This window comes from Fundulus heteroclitus, chromosome 5, assembly GCF_011125445.2.
Source record: "Fundulus heteroclitus isolate FHET01 chromosome 5, MU-UCD_Fhet_4.1, whole genome shotgun sequence".
Taxonomy (NCBI): Eukaryota; Metazoa; Chordata; class Actinopteri; order Cyprinodontiformes; family Fundulidae; genus Fundulus; species Fundulus heteroclitus.
The window spans coordinates 21,331,172-21,349,440 of NC_046365.1; the positions used below are offsets into that span (position 1 = coordinate 21,331,172).

Consider the following 18,269-nt stretch of genomic DNA (forward strand, 5'->3'; position numbering starts at 1 on the left):
TTTCAAGTTAAACTGTTCGCAGGGGGAGCCACGTTGTTAAGAATCCAGTTGCTAGGCAACAGTAAGCGTTGGTTCCGCGTTAGTAACCGTAAAACAAGGCCAAATAAAGGCCGTCTTTTTCACAGCACAGGGCACTTCTTTGGAAAGCTTTTTGGAACACAAACGGTAAAGTAGCCTAGGTGCGTTCATTCACGATTTTAAGAACATTGTCAGAACAGACTTCACACATATTAATTAAATTTTTTTAACTGTTTTTGCCTCTATAATGCTTGCGTTACGCTGCGGCTTGTTGCCAACTTGACCGTTTCTGTTGTTTCTGCGCCTGTCCCAAAGGCTGCATTTCTCAGAAAAGAATGGCTTCTTCATCTGCGCCGGCCTCTCCCCCAGACATTTCTGGCATATCTCAGGACAATGAAGGTGGGTGAAACAAAAAAAAAAAAAAAGACTAAAACTCAGAGAAAAGAAGGTCTGACTCTTTCAACGCTTGGTTAGTCAGCTCCAAAACAAACATAAGTGATGGTAATAATAAGCCCTCCTTGTGCCTCAGAACGGACACATTATCTGCAGTGCCCACCAGGACCTGAGAATAAAGTAGACCCACAGGTAAGGCTTAAGGAAAGTGGGTGTAATAAAAATATTTTGAAATGTACTGTAGCCTATTTACTAATGAACAATTTCTAATATTTCAAAAGTAAATGAATGTTTTAAATGCCATCTGTGTAGCTAGATGTTACATTAAAATAAGCAAAATGCCAGAAGTGTAACAGGTAACTAAAACATTTATCTACTATATAGCCTACATCTGCCTTTCTGCCAAATGTAACTTACACTCTCCAGAGATACTGAACATTTACATGGTGATTCACCTCTACATTAATCGCTTCCAATTTCCTGCTCTGTATGGTAGAGATGGCTGTCTGAAAATAATTGTGATGCTTTGTACAAATATTTGGCTCCGATCATAGTTTCTATATATTTTTTTCCTCACCTTAATCTAGGCTATATTGAAGAAACGTGTAATGCGAAAACAACCCAGTGTGCAACACTTGAAGGCCCGAGGACAGATGATTTTTCCAGGCTGGCACACCCAGTCACCTTCGGCCCAAGCAAAAAAACGAGAGCCAGAATCGGTACATAGGGTCCCTGAACCACAGTGTTCTACAATTCCCCCAAGATCTCTGATAAAACACCCAAAGGTGAGACTTTGGCAAACTAAGATTGAGCTATAAGATGTTTAAGCTCCAAGCTAATTACTTAAACACTTTATATTTGATTTTCAACAATATTTTTAGCAGACTATAAGTTGACTATTGGCTTCCATTAATAAAAAATATGTTTCTCAGTTTGTCTAGGTAGATCTCTTCAGATGTTAATTGCCTCTTGTTTATCTAGGTTGTGGGAAAGAGAAGCGTAGATCTAAAAAAAAACAGTCTCCAGCACATAAAGGACCGCAAGCAGACGTTTTCTCCTGATCGGCACACTCAGTTAACTACAGGCCTGGAAAAAAATAATTCAAACAACATTGAAGACTTAATATCATCGCTGTTTGAAGACCAACCTTTACTTGCAACTTCTCAGCACTTGGCAGAAGATGAATATCATCAGTTTTGTGAGCCTCTCTGCATCGTCCCCTTGAGCTTCCAAAAAATTTGGAAGTGCTTTTGTATCTGGCGCACCAAAGTGTATAAGAAGAAGGTTTACTTGACCAAGACGTATCTCCAAAACCACCTGTTTGTGATGGACCCGGTATGTTTTGTGCATATAAAAGGTGCATGTGACATTTAATGTTGATTGTGGAGAAACCATAACCTACAGAAAAGCTCACCAAGCAAAGGTCTTTCTTAATAAAATAGAACATTTTTGAAAAGTCAGTTTACCTCAGTAATTATGTTCAAAAGGTAAAATTCATGTGTTATATAGTTTCATTACACATAGTGGCATTCAAAAATGTGTGATTATTGCTCACGGCAAATGAAAATCCATAATTCAGTTCCTCAGGATATATATCTCAAAAGACCTATTAATGGATTTTTTAATACAGAAATGTTATCTTATGGCCATATACACATTATTATTATACATTATTGGGTATAACCTGCCCCATCATGGACAAGTCCACAAACTTGACAGGTGTCAAGTCACTGACATTCTCAACAAGGATCGGACGGTAAACCACAAAACGTCATTGCTACAGAAGTCGGAGGCAAGCATATTTATGGAAACTTTTGCAAAAACAAGCAATCTTGGTAGAAAAAGGTGCACAATCAACAGGGATATTAGCTCAGGCCTGGAAAGATTCTGCAGTAAAGACCATGAATGTGTAATGACTCTAGATACCAAGTGTACCTCCTGATTAATTACTAAAATAATTTAACTTCCGAGTTAAGATGTACCTTTACTTGTCATCATTTCTGTAGACTTTTCTTTCATCTTTAAATTATTCAAATATATATAAAAAAAGAATTTTGTAATTTTCACCATGGATTGTTACTGACACCTTTACATTATGTAGTGTCTGGGACCAGCATTGATGGAAATCAGGAAATTGTCATGCCAACTCATCGACAAAGAGTTGCATCATGTGAAGACAAACCACTCATATACACTGAAGGAGTTCCTCGACTCCCAGCTCAAACAACAACAAGAGGTGCCGCAGTCCATTTATAAATGAATACTTCAGAATATCCGATATACGTCTTTTTTGTTGTTTTGTCTTTGTTGGCCTGTCCTGAAACCTTTTGCCCATATGTGTCTTGTTCAGATAATGGAAGACATTCAGCCGTTTCGCGACACTGTGAAGGACGTGGCGGTTTGTGCAGGGCGTGAATACATGTTGGATCATCATGTCACACCTGCGGAACATTTTGACAGCGACAAGATTAATTCGTTTGTTTTAAACCGGGTGGTTTGGTTAGTACATTTCTTCTCCGCAATTGTATATTCGGTATTGTAATACTTCTTCACAATCGTACTTCCACAAAGTTGAAATGCCGATGTGAAAGATAACTTGAAGCTGAATTTGGTGGTAAGCAAACAATTTAAATCTAACTTTCTAACTTTTTTTAGTTTGTAAACATCCTATTTATGTCTCCTGCTAAATATACTGATCCATCCATTGTTACTCCGCGCACATGGAGTGGGGAGGGGGGTGGGGATCAACGGTGGTCACCGGAGGAGATGTGGGGTACGCCCTGGACATGTTGCCAGTCCATCACATGGCAATATAGTATATAGAGAAAAACCCACCATACTCACTCACACCTAAGGCCCATTTAGAGAGACAAATGAACCTAGTCATGTTAATGGGCTGTGGGAGGAACCTGGGGTACCTGGAGAAAACCCACACATGCAAGGAGAACATGCAAACTCCATCAATACTCATGGCATGCTTTTTAAATAAACCTTAATAATAGGGGAGAGAAGTAGTAGGTCTTGCTTTAAAGCTATCTGGGGGATCATGTATCAGTTACATCCTTGTTAAGTGCTCAGTATGCTTTCATTTGACTTAGATTCTACAGTTTAAGCAGAAAAATAGCATTATAAAAGCACCTAAAACTAGTGCAAAACAATACACCTCAAGAGTATTTTCTATAAAATAAATTCACAAAAATATGAAAATGGCTGCCTCGCACATTCACCCCAGCCTCTTCTGCTTCAGCAGGAGTTGGTTTACTTTTGTCTCCATATGATGCGATGCAGGGTTCCATCATGTTTTCTGTTTTTATTTTGTTTTTTTTTTTTGTTTTTTTCCCCATTGGGATAGAGATAAGATTTGGTCATATTCATATGGTAGACAGCTTGTTATGGTGGAGGAGTTGCATGGCCACTTGCTGATCAGACGGAGCAGCTGACCGAGCTAGGATGCATGGATTGGGTGGGTGGAGTAAAAGGCAGGGCTACAGAGCTTCTAACTAGGCACGGTTTAGAGCTGGCCTGGATGACAACTACTACTGCTGCTTTTACCCAGTAATGGGCATCCCTTGCATAACAGGATAGATTGATTACAGCTTCTTAAACAAAAAACACATGTACACTTGGAAGTAATGGCAGCAAACACTGAGAATTAGGCTCAGGTCAAAAACTAATACCTCATTTTTTCTATAGATATTTCTATATTTTCTATCAGACAATCCACAGTAGCTGCTTCTGGCAAGTGCCAGACTATTTCATTGATAAGATCTGGACAAGAAAAACACAATTTAGTTCCACTATGTTTTTATTAAATGTTAAATAACAAATAAATTAGTTTTCACTTGCTGTTGTTTCTTTTCTGAAATTTGCTATCTTCGCATTGGCCTTTCATTTGTTTCTATTGAGCCTAAAACATGTAATATCATTCAATATATTTTAGTATTTTGTTTTTCCAGCTTAGTTGACCTTGTGTATAAAACAGTCAGATCAAATAAGCTTTCAGAACCTAGCACCATTCCCCAACAAAAAACGTGATTATCTTGTTTTGTAATGGCAGTTTAATGATCCTCAAAACCTTTGGGATCTCCTCCCTCTGTAGATAATTATGTGGTAGTATTCAGATTAATTTGAGTACCATTCTTTAAGCATTCTGTTCGACATGAACTTCATTATTCTCTTTCCATTCTCAAGGAGTCACAAGCAGCAATTTACTAATAACTATTTCCCTGGAATTCTCTCTCTCTTAATGGCTTTTTTTTTCTTTTCTTTTTTTCTCTCCTTTTTTTTTTAGAGCAGGCCTCTCCGTTCGAATGCTTGGTTTTTACATGTCTTCATTTGTGTACGTTTTGCATTATTTATGCAAATTAGTGTTTCATTATTTGGAAATCCCTCCATTTGGTTTAAATTCACTGAACCGAAGTTGTCCTTTGAAGTGTGACATTCAGAAATATAAGTAATGATAGCCTAATTTCACTCACTGGAACACAGCTGACTTACAATTCACCATTCACTGCAGCAAATCTAATGCAAATGTTCTCTGTTTCCCCAGCTTCATCCGTTACGTTGACCATTTCATTTTCAGCACAGTGAACTGCTTGTTGCGACATGTGGTGCATGGGCTCCTAACTGTATTCCAGAATCAGGTAGGGCTAATGCCTAGCCAAATCGCACCACAAACCCAAAGTGACCACTCGGAGGCTGTTTCTAAAGAGGATGCTGAAAAGAAGGTACGACAGTTCTTTTATTATCCAGCAAAGCCAGCTTTTATCTACTGCAAGTTATACTGGACACAGTTGCAAGTTATTGTTTTATTTTTTGTCCATCTGCATGTCAAAGGTTGTTCCTGACTTACCTTTATTCAAGTGCGAACTGGTGCTGGAATCAAATGTATTGATGTACAAACCCTCCGAGGAAAACATTCAGGTTTTTTTTCCCCATTTTGAGTTTGTTCCACTACAAGTAATATTTTACTCATCCAGTATGCCTTACAGGTATTTTTGATTTATAATGTCTATAGGAAACCATCGAAGAGATAGTCAGACAGTGTAAGAAGACAGTAATGTCTTTGAGGTCCCTCACATCAGACCCGGAAATTAATTCACTGAAGAAGTCTGAACACTTTCAGGTAAAAAATATTCCTAATCTCATTGCTCCAACCAGAGATTTATGATACCTGTTACAGAGGTTGCCAAAGGTTTTATAATGGTTATTGTAATGTAGAGTTAATTGTGTTTACAGTTGGGACAATTAATATTTCATAGTTATTTATTTCAATAAATGTATTTTTGATAGGGCTTTTGAGATGAAGTCCACATCAAATTCTGTAGCAACTCAGGTATCCACAAATGCTTAGGAATAAAAAAAGAACAAGTCCATAAATTTGTGCAAAAAAGTGGAATGGCACAGAACAACTATTGAACGCCTTGAAATAAAATGGATGTCTGTCTAGTGGTGACTGGGCGAGAAGCAGGGTACACCTGGACTGGTCGCCGGCACATCACAGGGCAACACAGAGGCACACAGTACAGACAACCATGCACCCACACACACATTCACACCTAAAGGCAATTTAGAGAGACCAATTAGCCAAACAGTCATGTTTTTGGGTCTGTGAGAGGAAGCCAGAGAACCCAGAGAGAACTTGCAAGGCAGCAGTGCTACCAACCGCGCCACCTTGTAGCCTTATGCCAAAAATACAGCCAAGAAAGCTCTTGAAATTAGTTTCAGAAAAAAATAAAGCTATTAGAATGGTCTGACTTCAAATGTCCAACTTGAATCCAATTGAAAATTCATGTAAAGACTAGGGATGGGAATCGAAAACCGGTTCCTGTTCAGAACCGGTTCCGTGTGTTCCAATTCCATGGCACCGTTTGGCAGCTCGCTTAACGATTCTCTTACCGATTCCAGGCAGCACCAGAGCCTAGGGCTCTGGGCAGCACGACTTACGTCACGCTTTTTATGCAAGTTATGCACACGGCATTCAGTAAGCAAGTACGACGTGACCAGGCGCAAGTGTAGAAAAGCAAAACAAAAAAAAATGGCGCCCCATTGGGTAAAGCGATCCAAAGTTTGGCTTCATTTTAAGTAAGTGAAAGATGGGAACAAGCCGCTTTGCAATCATTGCAAAGTGGCAATTACATCTGCGGGAGGAAATACATCCAACATGCAGAAACACCTGCGCACACAACGTGGCATGCATTTTAACGAATGCCGTGTTTTTAATGCCTTCCGGAAAGAAACTAAAGTTACGACCAGCATGGAAGGCAACTCTGGTGGTAAGTAGCTAGTTTTATATCACTGGCTGTGCTTAATGGGGTTCCTAGTAAATCATATGCTATTCCTGGAAATAAACCAATTTCCTACCTCTCTTTGGGGTTATTAAGGGAGTGTGCCTTACTCGTTAATCCAGCCCTTCATTGCTAGCATGTTTAATTAGAACTACTGGTAGCTGGAATTCTTACATGATTCTAGCTATTGCAATGGATGTAACGAAACATGCTACGAAGTTGCTCCACAGTTCAGGGAGCGAGAGAAAGGTGACGCTCGTTTACTTAAATCAGGGGGACATGAGTTTATTTCCCAAAATTGTACAGTAATGCTTTTTCATTAAACAGATGCCTTCTCCATTAGATTTAGATGACTGTGACGAGACGGGTAGCCTGGCTGGCTCAGAGTCTGGCAGCCCCTGTTCACTGCCTTCTGTTTTCGAAGAGGCAGGCAGAAATAGAATGTCCCAGGCGAAGGTAGACGAATGTCACCGTGCACTTACCAAGTTCATTGTTAAGGGTTTGCACTCATTTTCTACAGTAGAGGCCCCTGAATTTTGGTAGGTGAATGTGAGGCTGTTGTCAGATTGTCATGTCAGATTGTCTAAATAAGATATAGAATCGATGAGGGAATCGATAAGGAATCGAACTGTTTCACAGAATCGATAAGGGAATCGGAATCGTGAAAATCTTCAAGACTTCAAGTTCGTATTGTGCAGAAGAAGTTTTGGAAACCTTTCATGATTGTTACAGTCTGTGTAAAAGAATGGGCAAAGAAATCACACTTGATCAATGCATTTGACTACTCTTTTTTTCCATACAAGAGATGCTTTGAAGTTGTCTTTACTTTGAAGGCTGTTCTACAAGGTATACAATTCAAGAAGTGTGTTTAGTACTTATTCTGTGTCAACCCAATTTACTACACATGACTTATTTATTTCTATATCTTGATATGCATGGATTACTTGGGTTGTTATTGAGATCTATGTGGATTTGATGTCAATAGCCTCATTAGAATTGTCTTAACTGGGTAAATCAGCTTTGTGTTCAGTGCTTGTGTCTCCACCTGTACGCGTGTGTTTTTAGCACTTGAAATGCAATCGGATTAGTGACCCATCTTTGAACATGGTCTTGGAAGAAGATGGCCGACTTCGACGTACTATGCATAGCATCAGGGTAGGTCTTCACACTGCACAACTTCTTTTCAGTGCAGTCTTTTTGCTAGTTCTAAGTTTTCATGCTTTTTTTTCTCTACCTCCCCGTTAGGATTCACTCCATTTCGCTTTTGAGTCAGCCCAAGTGTACTCACACACATTTGACCATTTTCTCGCATTCTCTAAGAGCAATGAAACTATGGATCTTGATGCAGTGTGGCAACAGGAACCTGGTAATCTCCACAACATCCCTACAATCTCAGCATCTGTCTCAGTTGCTACTCACAACACAAATACCTATGTATTTAACAACCTTAATTCACAAAGAACAGATCACTGTATGTCTTTTTTTCAACAGAGGCTTTTTAAATTATAGAACCCCTCTCAGTTCTTGGGGGTTTTCCTGGTATATTTTGGGTCATAATGCCATGTTGTCATTTTGCAGGGTCCAGTTCTGTTCAGTTTTTATTTAATTTACATATTGTCTCACATTTTCCTCATGCACTCTTTAAATACAGTAGAATTCATGGTGGCCTGTATGATGGTGAGCTGAACAGGTCTTGCTGCAGCAATAATTCACAATGTGAAACTAAATGTACTTCAAAGGTTTACAAAACAGCATTCACTGAACTGCCGAACTGTTTTGGCCAAACATCTCTGTTCTGATGTCCAATTGATAAGATCTTTGACTAATCTCTTTGAGAGTCATTTTTCCAGAAGTCCTGGCATTTGTGTAAGTTCTCTCTGGCAAACTTTAGTCTAACAGCCATTTTGAATATTAATACAAATAATAATAATATAATATTAATAATAATACAAAAGATATTCATTTGTAGAAGATCTTCCTTACAGTGCAATGGCTGATCCCCCCCACCCCCCACCCCCAGAACTATTTCAGTTCCTTACCTGCATGTAAACAAAATGTTTTGATTATCACACTTAAACTAGTTGATCCTCTATGCAAAGACACTGCTCATGAGGCTGAGTTTATCTGTAACTCTTCAGACTGAAGAAGTCTCTCAGAACAGAGACAAAAGGTTTCAACAAAAAAGAACCCATCCAGAGGAGCTTTCTTTTCTTTTTTTCTTTTTTTTTTCTGCATGGATTATTGAGATGCATCATTTTCTCTGAAGGCCCTGACAGCCCTTTAGTTTTTGACACAGTGTTCACTCTCACTTCAACAATTAGGAGCACCTAACTAAATGCCAAAGGTTTAAACGGAGTAAACAGCCTTCAGACAGCTTAGTATCATGTTCTAAGCATGTCCACCAGATCAATAACCAAGAATCATTGTCATTATGTGACTGTAAAGAAAGTTTGGTGAGACAACAGCTTAGAATTCATACTGATTCACAAGTTCTCAAGTATCACAGAGTATCACTTATGTGGTACCGGGTGTAATCTTTGCTATTTTAAGTAGGAATAAATGTGTTGTTGCGGTAATTTATTCCTCACCAGACACCGACTGTTGTTAAATTACATCTTAGAGAAGATTTTTAAAGGTATTTTTTTCAGTTTCTGTTGCTAATTTGTATTACTTGAGTAGTTCAGTTCAGTGCTAAAATGTATGTTTAATACCCATGTGTTAAATTATAGAAAACTATGCAGGCTGTCAGAGGGTGTCCTGCTTTTTTCACTTTATCAACATTATAAGCATTATATGCTCATATATAATAGCTTGTATTAATTAGAAAATTATATATGTTACTTTTTGTTCCAGGTTTTCTAGCTACCCTTTGTGTTTTTATTTATTTTTTTTTTTTTAGGTAAAACAAAGGTTATAATTTTTTTTTAAAACAACCCTTCTGCTCCAAAATGCACTGGATGTATCCATAAAATATTAAATATATCGGCATGCATCTCTGTATCTAAAATTAATTTTAAGCAGACAGATTTTTGTTTATCTATCTATCTAACATCTACATCTCACTCTGTAAAAAGGTGCAGAGTGAGATTTAGATGTTTACGGATGATACTCTGTGAATAGATGAGCAGGATGCTACTGTTCAGATCTTTTTTTTATATATTTTTTTTTACAATTTTAGAAACAAGCTGTAAAATTGAAGGTTGACATTATGCATCTGCAAAATTGTTGAATATTGCAATAAGGACATCAATTGTCGCAAGTACAAATTTTTGTCGTTCATTTCTTTTTCATCCAACATTTTGCTACACAAAATACTCTTTGCGACCTTGGTTTCTATGATCTGTGTCAAAGGGAGGAATATACTGCAGTGAGACTATCCAAAAGACTGAATATTGGCAAGCATAGAGGGAATTTATGACACTTGGAATATAAAAGCAAAAATAACATTGCATTCTACAAAGTCCTTTATGACATTATTCAATCTTGTGATGGCATTTTATTTGCAATATTTCTGTGGAGATATTTCTTTTATGACTAATATAAAGTCATAGCGCAAGCACAAAATCAATAATTTTTCAAAAATGAAATCAGTGCATGATACTTCAAAGTTATATCAAAGTTATTTAAGATATATTCCTGGAAACAACAGTGGGACAAAGAGTGTAAGGCCATGTAGGAATATAGTCAAAAGCAGAAATTAAATTCACAAACTTTTGGGTGCACAAGATAAGAAATTCCTTTATTGTCCAACGATGAGAAAATGTTGGCGTAATGGTGGCAGAAACAGACAGATACACACAGTTTATAGTAATGAAGAAAAAAACAAGCTAATCTAAAGGTAGTTCTAAAGCAACACAGGATGACCTTTTTTCAGAAACACCAAAAATAAAAGTAAAATAAATAGTAACTATTGCACAACTATTGATAATAATAGGTAAGATAAGTAGAAAGTAATAACCACTCTACCACTATAGTAAAACCACTATAGTTATTTTTTTATTATAGTATTCGCTGCCTTATAGATTTATTTTATAAATCTATCTTTTATATTTATTTTTTACTGAAGAAAAGTTAGCTATCTCCATCTCCATATCTGAGCTTTTGGTAAAAAAAAAAATTTTCCGAAAGGGTCTGTTAGTTTTACTCTATGATTGGGCTGTGCCATTGGTCCAAAGAAGAGTCTCCCAAAGGTCTTGGGGATCATCCAGATGATTCTTGTTGGCAAACGTGAGATGAGCCTTTCTTTTCTTCTTGGTCAACAGTGGTGTTTGCCCTCACAACTCTCTCACTGATGCTTTTTTTTCCCCCTTCTAAGTCTTTATGTTATTCTTAATTCATGACAACAAACCTTAACTGAAGCAAATGAAATCTGCAGTGTTTTAGATGTTGTTCTGAGTTCTTTTCTGGATGCGTCGTCAATGTACTCTAGGAGTAATTTTGGTATGCCAGCTACTCCTGGGAGAATTAACCACCATATTATGTATTCTTTGCTGGCTCTTTCTGTCTTTTGCTGGAGTCTCAAATCCTCAGAAATGGCTTTGTAACCCTTTCCAGATGGAGAGATATCTGTATGTTAGATCTTGAATTTTTGGGGATCAAGACATGATGTGTTGCTTTTTGAGATCTTTTAGCCTACTTTGTGTTGTCAGATGGATTCTAATTACGGTAAGCGATGTCTTGATTCTACAGGCCTTGTTTTAGGCCTGTGATTGTAAAATTTAACTCAGCTCTCCAAAACAATTAAAAAGTCTATTAATGACCTAACATATATTTTGACAAATGGTCAGGTTGCTTTGGATATTCTTTTTTTCTCAGTAAATGAAATCCTAATTTAAAAACAATCTTTTTTGTACGCAGCATATTTTTCTGTATTATACTTTATTTGACATGTTGAAGCAATTTGGTGTTGCCAATATAATAAGAAGTTATATTGTACATATTGTTCTTGCAAGTTTGTTCCTTGTTGACTTTGTCCTACAGATTTGACCTTTTTTGCCAAAACCCTGGAGTTGTACCACAATAAGCATAAGCAGGCCATAGCTATCCAAGAGAAGAGGCATCTTGGCTTATTGCTCGTGGACCAAACACAGCTCAAACTGAAGCTTGTGTCTTCTACACTCTCTTCTCTGGAGGTCAGAACTAGTTTAAATTCAAATGTGTCCTGTATACAAAGACATTTTATGCAACTCTATTGTAACCCACTGAAGCAATTTGCTAATATTTTCAATACCTTTGCATTTTTTTATGTTTTTAATATTTGACAAATGCATTTCCACTGGCTTAATTTGATTTAAAAAAAAATGACAAAATGTCGTAACATGTTCATGTTCAGTTGTAGATGTAAATGGCAGGTGAGGAGTTTAGAAAAACAAGGGTTTGATATAAAATGGTAAGCTAAACTTGAGTGCAATGCAAATATTAGCATGCTGTGCAAAAGTAGTAAAATTAAATTCACTAATACTTTGGCTACAATAAAATTCTGACTCAAATGGAAAAGCTGGGAGGCCTCTTTTTCTTTCTAGTAAAACCCTGCTGACATTAAATTGTAAGCAATGTATAGAGCCACAGGAAGGCATTTAATTAAAGAAATAGTTTCCAGTCCAACCAAAGGTCAAATTAACATTTTTATTAGACAAGTCAAAGGTGTGTTGTAGAAGTCCTTGTTTCTCATCTTTCCTAGGGGTTCTATGAGATGCTCACACAGCAGGCTAGGAAGAAGGTAGATGTCCTCCTGGCTAAGGTTGGAGGAGCAAAGAGTAAACTGAAGTGCTCTCCTTCTACAACAGCAGAGATGGCCGAGCAGCTCTTATTCCTGGATGAGATTGAGGCCAGGGTGAGAATCAGATTTCACTTCTATCGCATTAAAACCTTGGTCTTTCTAGCTCAAGCAAATAAATAAATAAAGCAATGACTTGGTAGAAAATGAAATGGTTCCTGGAATCAGTCTTTTTTTCTTCTTCTTCTTTCTTCTTTTTTCTTCATACCTCTGTTTTTCTGCTTCCCATTTATCACAAAATTTAAATTAATTATTTTCTCCATCTCACTAGATCTTGGAAGTACAAGAAGAGCACGACAATGTTTCCAAAGTGTACAATCTGTTCAACGCGTACTCTGTGACTATACCACCTGAGGACCTTTCTGATTTCGCCTCATTGCAACCCACTATCAACTCACTGTGTAATTTAATCGAAGACGCAGTGGCAGAGAGGGACTCGAAAAAGGAGAGGTTTATGAGCTCCCTGGTCTCTGACCAAAATAAACTGCAAAAAGAAGTCACAAAACTGGCCCGCGTGTTGCAGGTACAATATATAGAAATACTGTATTTCTTGTTGTTTTTGATACTGTATATTTATTTATAGAATGTTTATTGAAATAAAAACATGGTTAAAAACACTTCCCTGATTTACTTTATATATAAAGTAAAAATTTGAATGCCGTTAAGAAGTAGTATGCACCTATCTGCTCTACACAGGACTGAAAAATCAAGAAAAATGTAATATGTGCTTTTATCATTTAAAAGGTCTGGTAAGGACAAAATTTAATTGGGCACCGAAAAAAAGGTTTCATTTTTCAGTATTTTTTTTTTCTATTTGATTTTTTTAGTTAGAGAAAGAAATCTCAAGAATGCCAAAAAGTGCATTGAAATGTCTGCATAAGTGCACATTTTCATTTATTTATTCATTTATCTACAAGCAGAAGTTATTTGAATAGTTACATTGTACAATTAATGAGGAACAGTTTGTAAAAAGGCCACATTTGAAGCTATACAGCTTATATTCAGGGACCCATACACACATATGGACCCATGCTTTATTTTTGATTAACATCACAACTTAATTTGAGTTGTTTGTAACTTTTTTCACTGTTTTTGGAATTAAAAAAAAACATTGAAATTAGGATTTTTTTCTCAAAATGGGGCTAGTTAAAATCTCAAACACTTTATTAAAACCTTTTTATGCATTCATATATATACATGCATACAATAAGCAATGCATTTTACAAACAGAATAAAGTAAAAAAAAATGCTTGCAAACTGCTTTAAAGAATCTGTATTTACTGTGGGATACGTCTCTCACGTATCCCACAGTTATAGATTTTTTAACTATTGCAGATTTATTTTTCAAACCAAAATGCTGTGATTTCTCTGTATATCACACTCCCATAAAATCAGAAGCCACTTCATCGTTATTTTGTTTGATTGTTTGTGGAACCTATAGATACCAGACAGCAGTTGAAGGTCAATATTTTATACTCAAATGTCAAGAATGTTCTAGAAACTCTTGGAAAAATGTAAAACGTCACTGGGATAGTATGAAATTTTGAAATTTGACTAGTCTTTGTTTTTCTTCTTTTATGTGCAGAATCAAGACTTCTTGGACGTCAATGCAAACTCCTCCAAAGTGCGCCCCCTGTTGGAGGAGATCCAGATTACCGTAGATGAGCTGCAGGCCCTGGCATTCTCCTGTAATTTGTACGAAAGAAAATTTAAGGTGCTAACTTTTCTAGATATGTTATTTGGTATCTAAATAAACATTAACTATATGTTTTATTGAACTACAGTGAGTGTTTTTTTTTCTCGACCCCACCCAAATTCCTAAATAACACGATCTTTCTGCTCTGATGGGTAAAGCTGGAGAGCACCAGGTTGGATTCACTGGAGGAGAGCACAGCAAGGTTCAGACTGATCCTGCTTCTGTGGAACTCTGTGGAGGAATGGGACTATCTACAAAATGAATGGCAGCAGGCAAGATGCTTTAGTGCATTGTGCATATAAACCTAAAAATGCACACATAGTAATTCACAGGTAGACTTATGTTGTATCCTTGTTTTTGTTTTTTGTGTTTTTCTACTTCTCCCAAGACCCCACTGAAGCAACTGGACCTGAAGCAGCTCAGCTTGCACATTAGCAGCTACAACCAGCACGTCGAGCAGCTTGAGACGGGCCTCCCTCTGAACTGTTCGGTTGCTTTGAAAGATAAGGTTGAACGAATGACACAGAAGGTAGGTAGGACAAAATTCAATTTAGAGACTGGACTTTTTAGACACTTTAGATTATAGCTGTGGTTTTCTGGTATGAGCAGTGTTACTGAGTGTTTTTTTTTTTTTGCCTTCTTAAAACTGTCTGAAAGTGGCTATTGATGGTTGGCAAACTGCATTTCTCTGCTTCTCAACAGCTGCCTGTCATCAGTAATGTGTGTAACCTGTGCATGAAGCCGGGCCTGTGGGTGTCTTTTGAGAGTTTATTGGGCACCTCTCTGGATGTGGAGGCAGTCACTCTCGCAACACTGGAGGAATATGACGTATTCTCATATGCAATGAAGATTCTGGAGCTATTAACTTAGCTCACTTGGAACCTATTTTAGTCTTTCAGTTTATTTTTTGTGTATATGTATACATTTAAATCAACTTAGTTATTAAGTAGGAAAGAAGGAAATGCTACCTTGTAGGTATGAAAAGCGAAATGACCTGGAGCCAAATAGCATGGTTGTTTTTAGTGTTGGACGTTCATTAAAACCTGATTACGTCAAACAATTATTGGGGCAACAATTAACACTCTGAGCCTCCTGCGTTCCTCAGAGGCTGTTTCTCCAACCTCATCCTAGATATCAAAGCTTTCCCAAGTTTGGGAATTCTGGTATGAGATCTTCCAGATGTTTTTTGACTTACATTGCTAACAAAAAGTTTATGTTGGACAACACCAAGATGCATTATAAAACACGTGATACTTAGACACCTAACAAGCTGTTGTAATGGAGAAACATGGTTTTAAACAGGTTTCACTTACATGTGTATAAATACAGTTGTTACAAATCTCATTCTCAGTTTTTTCAACAGCAATATTGTCAGAATATTAAAGAAAACTGAATTAATAGTGCTGTTAAACAACTTTGTTTTCAACCTTTTTGTAAATTTTTATCCTGGCAAATAGAGAGCAACAACAATATAATCGTGGGAGTATGGAGAACACTGTTGTGTGTGAAAGGAGGAGGTTGTTAACACACATAATTCAAACTTTGGTGGACAAATTTAAAAGCTATCAGCAAAATGAGGAATTGCCCACACAGTTTCTCTGTCCAGAGAATTGAAGCAATTTCTATCCATTAGTGTGGAAAAGAATTCGCAAACAACAGTTGCACCTATTAAGTAGTGAAGATCCAACAAGGTGAAGCATCAAGCAAAAAATACAAGACCAAATTTTAAATAAGACACTATTTCTAAACCTAATATCTTCTCGTTTTCCTGCTAAACACATTCTCCCTTCACGATGCCAAAAGATTTTATGCTCCCTTAAACGCAGAAGGAGTTCTGTGTGGGGAGAACCAAGAAGCAGCTGACGAGGTAAAATTAACTCTTTACAAGCGCCACGGTTTGTCTTCGTGCGGCTTTTATACATAGCATTTTGCAGCTGCTCATGCAGAGTTGAGTAAAAAACTGAACTCTTGAAATGCCACGTCTGGATGCTGACAGATACTGTTATCATAAATCTGACTAAAACTCTAAATGAAGCCTGAGAAGAATGCAATTCCAACCATATCTTATGGTTATGACCTGATCTTTCCTTCCTAAATGCATCAGTTTTAACATTGTGCTTTGCAAGGCCAATTAGTAAGGATTTTTACATACGGATACGTAAATTCCAGCTTTATTTTGTGAAATGATTTATTTTTTAGGTCACCTAATGTTATTTTAGCTTCCTATGAGTCGTGTGTAAAGGATGCAAAGAAGACCACAATATAGTGTCTCATTGTGACTTTTAGGAAGTCTTAATCTTGAGAGGCACTGTTAAGACTCAGGTAGTACCATCCTGCTCTCACATAAACTGTTTTTTTTTTTTCACATCAGTTTTGTTTGAGCATCCCCTGTTGCACACTTATCTTTCTTTACAGTGAAGATGCTTCTGAATGACTTGGGTCTTCACATGGCATAAAGCTCACTATGTTTACAATGGACAGGATGCAGACAAAGCATGCCCGATTTAATCGGACACTGGTAAAAGCTTAAAAAGCTCCCAGTGATTTCTGTACAGGCAGTAAAAGCTTGTAACCTCCCCGTATTGTAGATTTGCTTTGACTCATACTGGATTTGTTCTCATATTTTACACAGCACTTCCCCCTAGTGGCTAGGCATAAGACTTAGATGCATTTCTACTTTTAGTCTGTGGATTTAAGGCTACAGGATGCTTTGAGAAATTCTACAGCTTTTTTTCAATGGCTCTGCTCATTCTCAAATGGTGCCTAATCTGATTTTTCAACCTCACTGCCCTTTTATTTTCTTACCCATGATGTGTATGAGTCGAAGAACCGCTTTCAGTTCAGTACCGTGTGTTGTCCATCTCTAGTGTGAAAAGTATACATTTAAATTGTATATTATTTCACCAGGTGTTGAGTTTAAAGTGTCTGTCAGAGGTCTTTCTGTAAAATACTGTATGTTGGGCCCCATCTTCCTTATATGTGGGCACAATTGGCTCAGAATATCCTCATTCCAATTGGCCTCATTGATGATGTTTATTTTTTATTGTGCTGAATGATTTACTTTCCCTGTAATTGACAGATTTTACATCTAATTTGGTGATTTAGTTTTTACCCAGACATAAAACCCTCTGGCTGTCTCACCTTGGGAAGTGTTTTTCAACTTTCTCTTCTGTCCTCTGTTTTTATTCAGAGCCTTGAAATTAAATTAGGTTATGTGCAGTTGAATGACAATAAAGTCTATGTTTTAATGCCATTAAATGACTCTAATTTTCTTTGTTGCCTGCACTATCTCCAGGTGTCGTAGGATTGGAGGATGTCTCAGTAAAGAAAACCCTACATAGCAGACATTCAGTATATGGTCTCCCCTGAGGGAGTGAACTTCTCTCTCTCTGTTTCATTCAACTATTAGATGTTTTATTTAGAACTCGCAAAGAAGTAGATAAAGAGGGGAAAAAGCTTTCTTATACATTCTTAATTATGTTAAAATCATTTATTGGACCCCTGCTTCACCAGCTTTGATTTGTTGAAAGGTCCTAGGAACCTTAGGCAACATCCAAAAGTTACAAACAAAACATGGTTAATTGTAATCTTCTAATCAAACCTTTAACTTTTCTCAAGGTTACTGTTTGGCTTTCTAAAATGTGAACTCTTGATTGCAGGGTCAACCGACCAAGAAGAATTTTATTTCATCCCTGAATAAGGAAAACATGACAGCTGGGATGGAGCAGTGGCCCTCTTTAAATAAATTATAAATTGTGGAGCATCTGTGAGGCCTCCTCAAATAGAAGACAGGGGAATGGAACAGGACTCCAGCAGCAACCTGTGAAGCTCTAGGGAAGCCCCAGAGAGTTAAGGCAGTGCTGGGTAATAATGGTGGTCCCACAGAATATTGACACTTTGGGCGCAATTCTGACATTTTTACTTTGGGGTCTTTTGTTGGCTGCAGCTTAGACATTAAAGGCTGTTTGTCTCTCATGGGATGTTGGCACAGACTGGAAGATTTTTGTGAGCTTTATCAGTTTTTGTCTATAGTGAAATGATGTGATTTCTTCCGTTCTCTCTCTGTTTTAATCATAATGTGCACCATCACTACCTTCAG

At 37.3% G+C, this 18,269-nt stretch overlaps 1 protein-coding gene across 3 annotated transcripts; it reads left to right on the plus strand.

Annotated features, from left to right (window-relative positions):
• Positions 1 to 77: 77 nt before the first annotated feature.
• LOC105931523 (dynein heavy chain 6, axonemal) lies at positions 78 to 17,546 on the plus strand. Of its 3 annotated transcripts, XR_004931064.1 has the most exons (20): positions 78 to 179; positions 334 to 417; positions 548 to 603; positions 999 to 1,196; positions 1,393 to 1,746; positions 2,513 to 2,647; positions 2,762 to 2,910; positions 4,961 to 5,138; positions 5,248 to 5,334; positions 5,429 to 5,536; positions 7,764 to 7,853; positions 7,944 to 8,064; positions 11,679 to 11,830; positions 12,379 to 12,531; positions 12,746 to 12,997; positions 14,060 to 14,188; positions 14,329 to 14,442; positions 14,559 to 14,699; positions 14,873 to 16,037; positions 17,466 to 17,546. XR_004931064.1 is itself a non-coding variant. In XM_036137167.1 (19 exons), exons 2-19 carry the CDS (start codon positions 354 to 356, stop codon positions 15,038 to 15,040), a joined length of 2,649 nt encoding a protein of 882 aa, XP_035993060.1. In that variant the 5' UTR covers positions 78 to 179; positions 334 to 353; the 3' UTR covers positions 15,041 to 16,533. The 3 variants fall into 3 exon arrangements, 2 of the variants coding, with proteins under 2 accessions (XP_035993060.1, XP_035993061.1); XM_036137167.1 differs by lacking the exon at positions 17,466 to 17,546 and having other exon boundaries at positions 14,873 to 16,533; XM_036137168.1 differs by lacking the exons at positions 78 to 179; positions 334 to 417; positions 548 to 603; ... (1 more) ...; positions 1,393 to 1,746; positions 17,466 to 17,546 and adding an exon at positions 1,756 to 1,768 and having other exon boundaries at positions 14,873 to 16,533.
• Positions 17,547 to 18,269: the final 723 nt, after the last annotated feature.

What these genes read in the sequence shown, in the direction of transcription:
- LOC105931523 (XM_036137167.1), top strand. Translation starts at nt 354, where the DNA reads ATGGCTTCTTCATCTGCGCCGGCCTCTCCCCCAGACATTTCTGGCATA. An exon ending in AGCTCAAACAACAACAAGAG is followed by an intron (nt 2,648 to 2,761) that starts GTGCCGCAGTCC and finishes TGTCTTGTTCAG; the next exon opens with ATAATGGAAGACATTCAGCC. An exon ending in AAGAGGATGCTGAAAAGAAG is followed by an intron (nt 5,139 to 5,247) that starts GTACGACAGTTC and finishes TGCATGTCAAAG; the next exon opens with GTTGTTCCTGACTTACCTTT.